Consider the following 12,784-nt stretch of genomic DNA (forward strand, 5'->3'; position numbering starts at 1 on the left):
AAACTGACCTACTGTGAGTTTCTAACTGACTTTCTAACAAACATTGAGCCAATCCATTGTTTTGTGTGGGCACAGTTGTCCATGGGGGATATTTTTTGAGGGAGGAACACATTTTGTGCCACCATTGAATATGTGGGGTAGGCAGGTTGCATTACCTCTCTGTAGTTCAGTTTTTTCTTTTATGTGTAAGACTGAAAGCTGTATAAGGGAAATTCAAAGATCCCTTTCACCTCTCAAGGTTTAATTCTATCCTCTTATTAGGGAAGACCAGAGTATAGAAAACAGAAGCATTTTGTTTCAGTGAAGCATTTTGTTAACACTAAACTTTTCCCTCTCAGCGTTTCTATTGGAAATTATAAAATCAGTTTCCAGAAGATGACTTGTGATTATAATCCCGTCCGACGTCTCTCCACGCCTTCATCTGTCACAATGCCGGCCAGTTCTCTCTTCACCACAAAATGGATTTGGTACTGGAGAAATGGATATGACAAATGGGTTCAATATGGAGAGAAGGTGAGTACCATTCCTCCTTGTGGACCCTCTTGTATAAACTTGCCAACTTCAGAAGAAACTAGTAGTACAGTGTCTGACACCTATGTGGTTACCCATGAAGCATGGACGTGGTAGAAGAAGTGGTGCTTTTTTACATTATACCCAGCAAGCATGGACTCCGATTGCATCATAAAAAATTGTAATTATTTTTAAGGAACTCCTTGATCCATGAGCCAGCCAAATATCCCTCTTTCCTCGCTATCGGGGACTGGGTTGGAACCTTGAGATAGCTTTCTATGTATTAGTACATAAATGTACAGAGACTACTGCTTTCAGCCAGAAGAGGAGGCAGGAGTGAGAAATCAGAAGACTGATATAGATGGTTACTAGGATGCAGTCAGAGTCTGGATTCAGGTGGACTAGAAGATTCTAGACTTACCCGCACAGGGACATAGTAAAGGGAGAGAAGTTTATTTTTTTCAATTTAATTTAATTTTTTTTTAACATCTTTATTGGAGTATAATTGCTTTACAGTGGTGTGTTAGTTTCTGCTTTATAACAAAGTAAATCAGTTATACCTATACATATATCCCCATATCTCCTCTCTCTTGCGTTTCCCTCCCACCCTCCCTATCCCACCCCTCTAGGTGGTCACAAAGCACGAGCTGATCTCCCTGTGCTCTGTGGCTGCTTCCCACTAGCTATCTATTTTACATTTGGTAGTGTATATAAGTCCATGCCACTCGGGAGAGAAGTTTAGATAAGCAGAGCTTCTGTCTAGTATCCTTTCTTCCCTTTGATTCATAGGATTAAAGAGAGAGAGAGGGAGGGAGTGAGCTTAAGTAGGCAATGAAATCAGAGTGATGAGAAAGAGAAAAGAAAAGCAAGAGATGAAAGTGAAGCCAAAGACAAAGTAGGGACGAGGAAATGCCAGCGTCAGATTCTCTAGGGTTAGAAGTGGATGGGCTATACATTTGGCTCTGCGCTCCCTAGCTGCCAAAGCAAGCAAAGAAACACTATCTGTTATACGATCCCCTGTGCCTCCATGAAAAGACCATTCCAGTTACTCAGGAGAAGCATGGCTTTTTTTCTGTTGGTGAGGCCTGAGAAAAAGGTCTCCTATGGGGCACACAGAGGGGACCTTGCGTGCTGTGGTGAGTGAGGTCTTCAACCTTGATCCCCCCATCCCTGCAGTACATGGCGGTTTCCCAGCGGTCTTAGTGGCAGATACATGCTATCAAACAATCTTTCACAGAACCTACATGAGCGAACTAGGGTGAAGCAGAGCTGCCCTGTGCAAAGAGGACGGGGCTCAGAGCTCTTTGCTTTCCCCTCCTGCGGTGACCTATCAAGCACCTCGGCATGAAAACCCCTGTGATATTTAGCTTTGTACGGGCTCTTCGTATATTTAAGCCGAGGATGATGTCAAAGTGCAGTTCCATAAAAGTGATTCTGTGAGGTGCCTGTGGAAAGAGAAATTATAAACTCAAATTCTTTAGCCTTGGTTATTAAATAAAATAATTAAATAAAATGAAATGAAATGAAATTAAAATAGTAAACTATAGGTCTCAATGGTTCTTAGGTCAAATACTTGCAATTTTCAGTAAGATAGGGGAGAAGGGTTAGAAAATATTTGTATTCTAGTGACATCGTGATCCCAGAGACCAAAAGGAACTTTATGGGGTAAAAGATCATATTTAAATTTACACAAGTTCTGTCACTCATGTCCCCTAGTAAAACATCAAGAAACTTCCTGATAAAACTTCTGTAATATGAAGTTCTCCCTGGGATATTCAGTCTATGTTAAATGCACAGTTCTAGAATGTAACTTCCTACCTACGAACACAAAAAATGTTATAGTCATTGAATCTGTGGCACTCGTCTGTTGTAAGAAATGGAATGTGTTCTTTGAGGATGTGAATAAACTCTTACTGTCTCATATTAGTTAGACCCATCATTATATAAATTGAGTGGGCACTTCTGTTATAAAAGGAAAAAAAAAAAAAGAAAGGAAGGAAGGAAAAACAGGCCCTGGGTGTGGTGTTTTCCTTGCTGGTCATCTAAGTAAAATAAAAATGGTGGTACCGGGAGATCTGAAACACAGACATAAGTTGCAGCCTGGTTTCTTTCATAGTTCAATGTATTATGTATTATGGTCCAAGTTTACAGTTGTTTGATGACCTTGTTTGATCCAGTGTACCGGTTAGAATATTTAGAGAACAGAGTGGACTGAATAGCTTTCAGACAGAGCCCTACAGGTTTTATTTCTTGCAACTGAATTTTTAATAAGAGTTGGGCATATATGCATAGCTGATTCACTGTTATAAAGCAGAAACTAACACACCATTGTAAAGCAATTATACTCCAATAAAGATGTTAAAAAAAAGAGTTGGGCAACTGAGATTTCCGGGTTAGGAACCTCTCTGGTAGGAACTGGGAGAAATAGAAACTTTTGCCAACAAAGGGTAGATGCATATGTTTGACAGTGAACCCTCTGGAAGGTAGGATTGATATATGGCAGTTCAGGTGCTTAACCAGGACTTGCACCTACATGGATGGTGGGCCAGGAGAGGACGGTGGGCAGCGATGGTGCAGGATGGGGTTACAGCAGGAGTGACTGGAGGGCAGAGCCAGGTAGCAGTCATGGGCTTTGCATCAGTCAGGGGGTGCAGATCCAGACCCTCAAGATGTTTACCAGCAGATAGCCAAGCTTAGTAGCTGTGAAAGCTGGCCTTTTGGGGCAGGAGTCCGTGACCTGAGGGAATTGCCCAGGGCAAGGGCAAGCCATAGCTCTAGAAAGCCGAGATCAAGGCAAACATGTAGGCACAAGACAAAAGCCAAGACCTGGTAGCTGAAACTGAGGTATAAGTTCAAGTCTTCTGGGAGAATGCATAATTGAAGGCTCTACCATTCATTCATTCATTCACTCACCCATTCAGAACTGGAGTACAGTGAGGGCAGAGCCAGAGGAATGGACTGGTGAACCATGAGAGGCTGGGCAGATGCTCAGACACTGACTTAATGGCCTCGTTCTGTCCGGTATGACAACCACTAGCCATATGTGGCTATTTATTTATTTATTTTTTCCCAGAGAAGGAAGGATTTATTACTTGCAGCAAGGAAGAAGAACACTGGGGATCTTTCCCAAAGCAATGTCTCTGGGGCTATTTAATTTTAAACTTAAATTAATTAAACAAATAAAATTAAGAATCAGTTGTCACACTAGTCACACTTTAAGTGCTCTAGAGCCACATGTGGCTCGTGGCTACTGTATAGGACAACACAGAGAAATTTCCATCATCAAAGAAAGTTCTAGTGAATATGGCTGATATAGACCCTAAAGCCTTGCTGGTCAAAGTCAGGTCCGCAGACCAGCAATGTCAGTGTCATCTGGGAGATGTTCAAAATGCAAGCTCTGGGACTTCCGTGGTGGCACAGTGGTTAAGAACCCGCCTGCCAATGCAGGGGGCATGGGTTTGATCCCTGATCCGGGAAGATCCCACATGCTGCGGAGCTACTAAGCCCGCGAGCCACAACTACTGAGACTGTGCTCTAGAGCAACTAAGCCTGCGAGCTACAACTACTGAGCCCGCACGCCTGGAGCCTGTGCTCCGCAACAAGAGAAGCCACGGCAATGAGAAGCCCGCTTACCACAAGGAAGAGTAGCCCCTGCTTGCCACAACTAGAGAAAGCCCGCGCGCAGCAACGAAGACCCAATGCAGCCAAAAAGAAAATTAATTAATTAATTAATTTTTTTAAAATGCAGGCTCCAAAACTCTTCCCCCACTTCCCCTGAATCATAATCCAAATTTTAACAAGATCTGGGTGATTCACATTTACATTCAAGTTTCAAAGGCTTTGACTTAGAGTTTGCAGATTCCTTCCAGCCAGGAACAGGGTTCTGCAGAGCTGAGCAGGCAGTTGAGGGGTACAGGACTGTGGGGATGGGAAATTAGGGCAGAGATTCAAGTCATCAAACCAGGGTGCCCAGGGAATTCCCCAGTGGTCCAGTGGTTAGGATGCTGCACTTTCACTGCTGAGGACATGGGTTCAATCCCTGGTCAGGCAACTAAGTTGCTGCAATCTGCGTGATGCAGCCAAAAAAAAAAAAAAAAAAACCCAAAACAAAGAAAACCCAAAAAAATCCAGGGTACCCAGAGGTGATGGCTGCCTTTCCCCACCCTTGCTCGCAGGTGTTTGCCCACTTCAGCCATTCTTTGGGGTCTGAGGAAGGCATATGGTTTCCCAGCGAATCATCTAATCATGGAAACTTAGTTTCCTACTGCCCACCCTGGATGGCAGTCTCTTTTACCATCATCCCGATACATAATGTCCCAGCAGCTGTTGCAACAAACATCGTTGTGGTGTGACGTAATTGTTCACGACTGTAGTTCAGAAAGTTCTGCTGAAGTTAGCCTTCTTGTCCCTTCCTCCCATTTGTCCTGGTTCTACCTCCAGAAACACATCAAGTTTATTCGTGCTTTGCACTGTGTGCAAATACTTGAACCCGGTTTTCCTGTGCCACCAGGTTCCTCTCCAGGCTAAGAGACCTCTCTACCTGGGACGTCTTCCTTGGAAGCTTTCGTTCTGGTTGTCCCCCCTTACATCCTGCAGGCATTTCCATTAGGGAAGGGGAATGGGGTGGATGTAGCTGAGGGCTGCAGAGTCTGGCCTGTCATTAAAGGGACTGGGAGCCCCTGCCCACCACCGGCTGCCAGCAGGATCTCATTGTCATCCTCCATTCTAGATCACGAGGAACAAGAACTCCTTACCATTAGATGTTGGGAACCCCTGCTCTTGGGGGCTTATATCTGGTCTGTCATCCCTGACATAGGGTGGGGACAGTGGAATGGTGACCTAGCCTGCCCCCTTGCTAGGATAACACACTTCCCTTTACCCACCCTTTCTGGTGTTCAGACCCATCATATGTACCTTGAGGCTGGAGATTATATCATTCCATTTTGGGGGTGCCCCTTTCATTATAGCCGGAGGAGAAGGGCTAGGTCACTCTCATTTGGACAGCAGTACACCTATTGGAGTTTTACCTGCCTTCATACCAGCTTTAAACTGTGCTTTTTCATCGTGTGATGGGCTGATAGCTGTGACGTTCTACTTCATGGCAGGGTGTTGGATTCTGTTAGACATCACGTCTGCACGTCGGGTACCAGTTGCTCTGTACACTTGAGTCGTATTTTATGGAAGGTGTAAAAGACTTGCAAAGAGCTCTGTTTTTCAGGCCTCCACCAAGGGTATGGTCAGTTTCTGCAGTGTAGAGCGTGCTCTCAGCCCCGCGGTGGAGACGACAGAAGGGTGTGGTGTGGTCCCACCCAGGAAACTTGGCAGTCTGATTTGAGAGGCAGGGTGCATTCCTGTTCAAATCCCATGGCTAAAATAAAGTTATATAAGATATCATAGTAGAAATTTCTTAAAAGCCTACCCTGAAGTCTTCACCTTTTTTTTTTTTTTTTTAAATTAGAAAGACAATGAGCAAGTTTCAAACGTCGACTCTTCCTACCTGGAGTCTCTTTTTCTATCCTGTCCCAGGGGAATTGTGCCATTTCAGGCGGGTTCACAGAACTACGAGCTGAGTTTCCAAGGTAAGTCTTTGTGTTTGGCAGTGGTGCCTGTCGCCGGAATCCGGCCTGTGGCGTCCGCGTGGGAGCGGGCATGGAATAGCCCGGCGTGCTGCGCGCAGGACCCGGGTTCTTTTTAGCAAGGCAGGCAGTTCAGTGGGTGGGAGCCAGTGGCGGTCAGAAGACCTGTCCCCTGGAGCCTCGGCTCTGACGCAGAGTAGCTGGGGACAGCACCGAGCACCCTGTAAAATGGGGGCATTGGATTACGTGGTCTCTGGGGGTACTTCCGGCTCTGCCATTCTTTTTTTTTTTTTTAAGAGAGTGGTTGCTTAAGGATAAACAGCTAGTTTTTTTTTAAAAAATTAATTAATTAATTAATTAATTAATTAATGGCTGTGTTGGGTCTTCGTTTCTGTGCGAGGGCTTTCTCTAGTTGTGGCAAGCTGGGGGCCACTCTTCATCGTGGTGCGCGGGCCTCTCACTATCGCGGCCTCTCTTGTTGCGGGGCACAGGCTCCAGACGCGCAGGCTCAGTAGTTGTGGCTCACGGGCTCAGCTGTTCCCTAGCATGTGGGATCTTCCCAGACCAGGGCTCGAACCCGTGTCCCCTGCATTGGCAGGCAGACTCTCAACCACTGCGCCACCAGGGAAGCCCCGGCTCTGCCATTCTTAATTTCTGATTCTAGGTGGGCTGCTTCCCAGACTGAGGCAGAATTTTCAGGTGCTGATGACTGCAGTAGAGACCTTGGGCCTGTGGGTGCCTTCTGAATTTGATTTTATTTTATTCATTTATTTGTTTATTTTTAAATTTATTTATTTTATTGTATTTATTTTTGGCTGTGTTGGGTCTCCGTTGCTGCACGCGGGCTTTCTCTAGTTGCGGCGAGCGGGGGCTACACTTCGTTGCGGTGCGCGGGCTTCTCATTGCGGTGGCTTCTCTTGTTGCGGAGCACGGGCCCTAGGCGCGCGGGCTTCAGTAGTTGTGGCACGCGGACTCACTTGGGATCTTCGCGGACCAGGGCTCGAACCCGTGTCCCCTGCACTGGCAGGCGGATTCTTAACCACTGTGCCACCAGGGAAGCCCCCCTTCTGAATTTTAGAACCTTGCTGTTCCTTTTAGGCTTCATCATCTAGGTCAATGGTTTTATCCATCACCTTTTCTAAAGACTTTGCCTTCCACCATGTTTATTTGAGCCTTCATAGAAAGATTTTCTGGTTACCTTCTACCTGTCTGTCTGTTGTGTTTAGTAAGCAACCAGGGCAGAAACTGCTATCCCTCTGAATGTACTGTCCCATCGGCTGCATCCATGGGACACCCCCTGCGTGTGGTCAGATACTTGCCTTTTCAGGACCCAGCCCTGTAGGTGCTTTGAAAGAGGTAAAGGAGATTTTGTCAGGTCCTTGACATTCCCAGGTGGTACATGAGATTTGGGTCCTGTACCAATTATGGTGTGTTAAGTCATATAGCTTTGAAGGACCATTATACCAACCTCTGTGGAAAGCAACCTGGCAATACATATCAAGAGATATTAAAATATGCTTGCTTTTTTATTCTCTCAGAAATCTTTCTAAGGAAATAATTCACAAGAAAAAAATAAGCTATAGGCATAAAGGTCTCTGTTAAAGCCTTACTTATAGTACTAAAGTAGAGGAATAGCCTGTGTACCAGTAGGGTAGTGACTGAACACATTAAGGTATTAAATTTCAGTGGAGTATTGGGTGGTTGTTAAAAATTATGATTATGAAAACTGCAGTAAAAGCAAAATTTGATATTGTTAAATGAAGAAGACAGACCCCCAAGTTTGTATTTCTGTACTTTTCGGTTTTTATGTTCTATTTAAAACAGAAATGAATTTTTAAAACTTTAATGTGCACGATAAGTGCAGCAATGTATGCATGTGGACCAAGACTAGAAGGCAATAGAGAAAAATAAAAATCTCCTCTGTTGGGGTCAAATTCAAAATGGGCTTAAATTAAAAAAATTTTTCTTGGTGGTATTCCCTGTGGTGAAAGGTGGTGGAGAGATGAGAACCAATATACCTTGTTCCTGAATCTGGAGCAATTTTAGCCCCATAATTTTGTTCACTTGGTTCATAGAAACCAGTTCAGAGAAGTTTGCAATGTTCCAGACTATTTTCTTTCTATTTCTTATTTGCTCTTATTCATTAAACTAGTATTAGAGTGTCAGTTGTGTGCTAGGCCCTGTTCTGGATGCTGGCAAACCAGGCAACTTCAGAAAATAATTACAGCTACGGGGAAAATGAAGCAATGTGATGAAGCAGAAAGAGAATGGAGGAATCATGGGAGGGAGCCTGCTTTTATCTGAGGAGGAAACTTTGGAAGGGAGGGGGCAGCCCATGCACATGGGAAGGAGGTGTGTAAGAGATGAGAGCAGACGTTGAACCTTAAATATTTTATGAGCTGGAAACCTTGAGAAGGTTTTGAGCAGAGCTGTGGCATGATCTGATTTGCTCTTTCTGTCGTTGTTTGTTTTGTTGATGTTGATGTAAAACTATACTGAGGCATAATTGCTGCAATAAGATGCATCCATTTTAAGTGTGCAGTTGGATGAGTGCTGACAAGTACGTGCAAATACTATTCTAATCAAGATCTAGAATGCTCCCATCAATCCAAAAAGTTTCCTCATGCCTCTTTGCAATTGGTCTCTCCTCTGCAACCAATTTACTTTGTGTCACTGTAGATTAGTTTTATCTGTTCTAGAATTCCATATACATAGAACCTTGTAGTGTGTACTCTGCATATGGCTGACTTCTCTCACTCAGAATACTGTTTTTCACTCATCTATGTTGTTGCATATAGAGTAGTCGTTCCCTTTTCATTGCTGAGTAATATTCCATTGTAAGGATATACCATGGGGCTTCCCTGGTGGTGCAGTGGTTAAGAATCTGCCTGCCAATGCAGGGGACACGGGTTCGAGCCCTGGTCCGGGAAGATCCCAAATGCTGCGGAGCAACTAAACCCCTGTGCCACAACTACTGAGCCTGTGCTCTAGAGCCCGCGAGCCACAACTACTGAAGCCCGCGTGCCTAGAGTCTGTGCTCCACAACAAAAGGAGCCACCACAATGAGAAGCCCGCGCACCGTAACCAAGAGTAGCCCCTGCTCGCCACAACTAGAGAAAGCCCTCGCTCAGCAACAAAGACCCAACACAGCCAAAAATAAATAAATAAATAAAATAAATTTTTTTTAAAAAATGGATATACCATGGTTTGTTTAGCCATTAACCTGTTGATGGGTATTTGGGTTGTTTTCATTTTTTGGTTATTGTAATAATGCTACTAGTAACATTCACACGCAAGTTCTCATGTGGATGTAGCTTTTCATTTCTCTTGGGTAAATACTAAGGAGTGGGATTGTTGGATTGCATAGGCAGTGCATGTTTAACTTTATAAGAAACCACCAAATTGTTTTCTAAAGTGGTTGCACCATTTTATACTTTCACTAGCAATGTACGATGATTTACTTTTTAAAGAACTCATGCTGGCTGCAGCTTAGACTTAGGTGTACAACATGCATGAATTGAAAATGACATTTCACATTTGAGGTAGGAAAAAACTTCTAAGATATAGCTACCACATTCCAACCCATAATCATTGATGCCTGTCATGGGTGACGTCTTGTAATCTGGCTGCCCTAGCTCTCTTTACCACCTGACTTTGATTTAAAGATTAGATTAATTCAGGAATGCTCATTTACCTCTGTGTTTTCTGGGTCTTATACTAAGGGCAGTGAAGAATACAAGTTTTTATCATGAGTAATTTCCATCCAAAAGGATTTTCTCGATTCGTACACGTACAGTTGAGTCATGAATATTTGCTGTGTTACTAGCCTCTGAAAAATAACAATAAATCATTTCCTAGGACTGATTCTTGATTTGTGTTTTCTTTTTTCTGTCTAAAGGGATGATTCAGACAAACATAGCTTCCAAGACCCAAAAGGATATCGTCAGAAGGCCGACATTTGTGTCTTACTGGGATGTGGAGCAGGTGAAGCGCGGACAAGAGTGAGTGTCTTGGACGCTGCTTGCTGGCACACATTTGACGTGTTCACACACTGATCTTATTGAGTCACTCCTGAATCTGGACCCTGTTTTCTGAAATGTTCCTGCTCACATAACACTGCAATTTCCTTTTGCTTTAACAGTGAGTGAGGTACTTGCTACGCGGTACAGCGTGACTGAAAGAATTCTAGAGCAGGAAGTCTGTCTTTCCCTCCAAGTCCCGGGGGACTTTGGGCAGCTCTCTTACTCTGGGAGCAGCTTCCTCAGCTGTGAACGGCTGGTTGTTCCTAGGAAAGAATCAAATGCACAATTACTGGGTTTTTGTTTTGCTGTGGCTTCTTCTGGGTATCTCTAGTCTTGTTGAGTGGATTTATAGGGGGTGGGAGGCTGAGAAAGAAATGGAGAGAAAAAAGGGATGTGGTAGCTGCCTGAGTAAAGGCTTTGGGAAAAAATAAAGTTGATGAAAGGGGATTTGAAAAGGAAATTTTGCTGTGGGGCTTCAGGGTGACCCCTCTGTCTGCTCATGAAACTCAGTCAAACCTACATTGCTCAGGAACATTTTTGGAGTTGGATTTTTTTTCCCTGGGTGATGAGTGATTATGTAAAACAGACGTCAAGGCAGGTGGTGAAGTCGGTGTTCTAATTAGGTCCTTTTGGTTGTAAGAATTAAGTTATTCCATGGAAACGGGAAGTTACTAAAGGGATAAACGTGGTGTAGTAGGGAAAACAACGTTTTACAAGAAGCCAAGGCTGGGGAGCTGAGCTCTCTGCGGGCCTTAGGACCGGGAGTTGGGTCCAGTACTGCTTTAGGACCTGAGCAGCCTGAGGTCACAGATCTTTGCCTGTGACCAGGTTAACGGCCGGACTCTGGAGCTACATGTCTAGGCTCAGATTCTGCCTGCTGCTTATTAGTTGTGTGGATTTGGACAAACTAATCACTCTGCATCCCCCCATCTGTAACATGGGCTTGATCCTAGTACATTTGTCAAGTAAATCTTAGCTGCTTTTCTTCTTATTCTTATTCCCCTGCTAAGAGACTCAGCAACCTTATCTATATCTATGTGTATATCTGTCTTTATATCTCCTAAGACTTTTCTCTGGCTAGTGCTTGACAATTTTAACCTCATTATTCCAATCTTTATATCCCTTCAGCTGTACCTTCTGCCGCTACTACCCAATTTTCTCTGAATTTCTTAATTCAAACTCCCAAGAATTAGAATTGGATCAGCCTAGCCAGCTAAGGTTCCCTCCAGTTCTTTTAACATTCAAATGGATAAAGTAAAAATATCGCAGGGTTGAGAGGCGTCGAGTACACTCCCACCTGTCTCCCCTAGCATAATCTTCCACCTCTTCCGCCCCCTCCACAAATATCAGCTCCTCAAAGCTCTTGAGATATTCTGTATGATGAATGGTACACAGTGATACTAAACAGTCAGCTAAGTGAGTGAGTGAATAAAATGAATTGAGAAAACTGTTCATGGGCGGTTGTGGAGAGAACCAGCTTGAATCCTGCTGTCATGAGCCCAGAGGGGACACACTGCTTTAGGACAGACTAAGGGCTGTGAGTATTATTCTGAACAGCCTGAAGAGAAATGAACTATAGCGTTGTTGATGAGCTCCTTACAACGTATCAATTGAATTTGTTCTGCACTATACTGGTATAGTATGGAAATCGGAGCTTAAAATATAAATTGGGGCCAATTTCTTTCATTCCAAAAGAATCTTCATTTTACAGAAGGGGGTCTTTAAAGAGTTTTTTTCCTTAAAGCATTTTTAAAAATTTAATTTTCTCATTATGGAAAATTTCAAACTTAAAATTGTACAATAAACCCCTATGTATTGTACATGTTAGTAGAGAACACCCACGTGTATGGTTACTCTGAAATACAGTTCATCCAGGAAAGGCAGGATTCTTTTCCCTATACCCCTATTTTAGTGTTTATCACTTGACAAAGAAGCTGTAAGACAAACTTACTTAATGCTAACACATTAGGACCTTTGAAGGTTAAGCAGAAATGTAAAAAAGAGTCAAGGCTTTTACATTTTAAATCAATGGGAAAATAACAATTTACCAAATTATGAATGATTACCACCTTTTTTAAAAGCATGATTACTGATATGTGTGTACCAGGAATATGCAGGGATGTAGTCCAAAGAAGATACGAAGGGGAAGTTTTCTGAGGAACCTCACCTTAGTTGAAGTTAAGCACAGAAAGTGATTTGGGCACATGAAACAGGGAGCCAGGTGAATTTCTTTCTCTGGCTTGTTTGCAGCCATCAGCAGGTGAGGACCCAACCAGAGCCTTTCACCTCGATATTTCTTCCTCAACGGAACACGTGCGTCTCATCCTCGAATGGCTATGAGGTACTTGGTTTTTACTTTTTAGTGGGTGAATTGTTTAAAGATGGGACAAAGCACTTTGCTATAAATGTGTGTATTTGAATGAATGAATGAGTGAAGGAGTGAGTGAATCGCTTCTGCAAAACCCTTGAATCAAGATTCAAAGGCTGGCATCTAAATGGTGATTGTGTCATGTGCCACCTTCCCAGAGAACAAGTCTACAGGGCACGTCAGTGTTTCCAGAGTCCAGGCACACACGATCCCCTTGGGATAGATCCTCACAACAAACTTGTAAAATAGATACTCGATTCCCTACCTCACAGACGAGAAAACTGGAACTCACAGTAAGAGCGACTTGT

General features: G+C 43.6%; 1 protein-coding gene across 1 annotated transcript in view; it reads left to right on the forward strand.

Moving 5' to 3' along the window:
- Positions 1–12,784, forward strand: part of ZC3HAV1 (zinc finger CCCH-type containing, antiviral 1) — a 61,832-nt gene that overhangs the window by 36,763 nt on the left and 12,285 nt on the right. The window contains exons 7-10 of the mRNA XM_007177077.2: positions 339–513; positions 5,969–6,089; positions 9,985–10,087; positions 12,359–12,449. Coding sequence (XP_007177139.2) covers positions 339–513; positions 5,969–6,089; positions 9,985–10,087; positions 12,359–12,449 — 490 coding nt within the window. The remainder of the gene's footprint in view (positions 1–338; positions 514–5,968; positions 6,090–9,984; positions 10,088–12,358; positions 12,450–12,784) is intronic.

Source organism: Balaenoptera acutorostrata, chromosome 7 (assembly GCF_949987535.1).
Source record: "Balaenoptera acutorostrata chromosome 7, mBalAcu1.1, whole genome shotgun sequence".
Taxonomy (NCBI): domain Eukaryota; kingdom Metazoa; phylum Chordata; class Mammalia; order Artiodactyla; family Balaenopteridae; genus Balaenoptera; species Balaenoptera acutorostrata.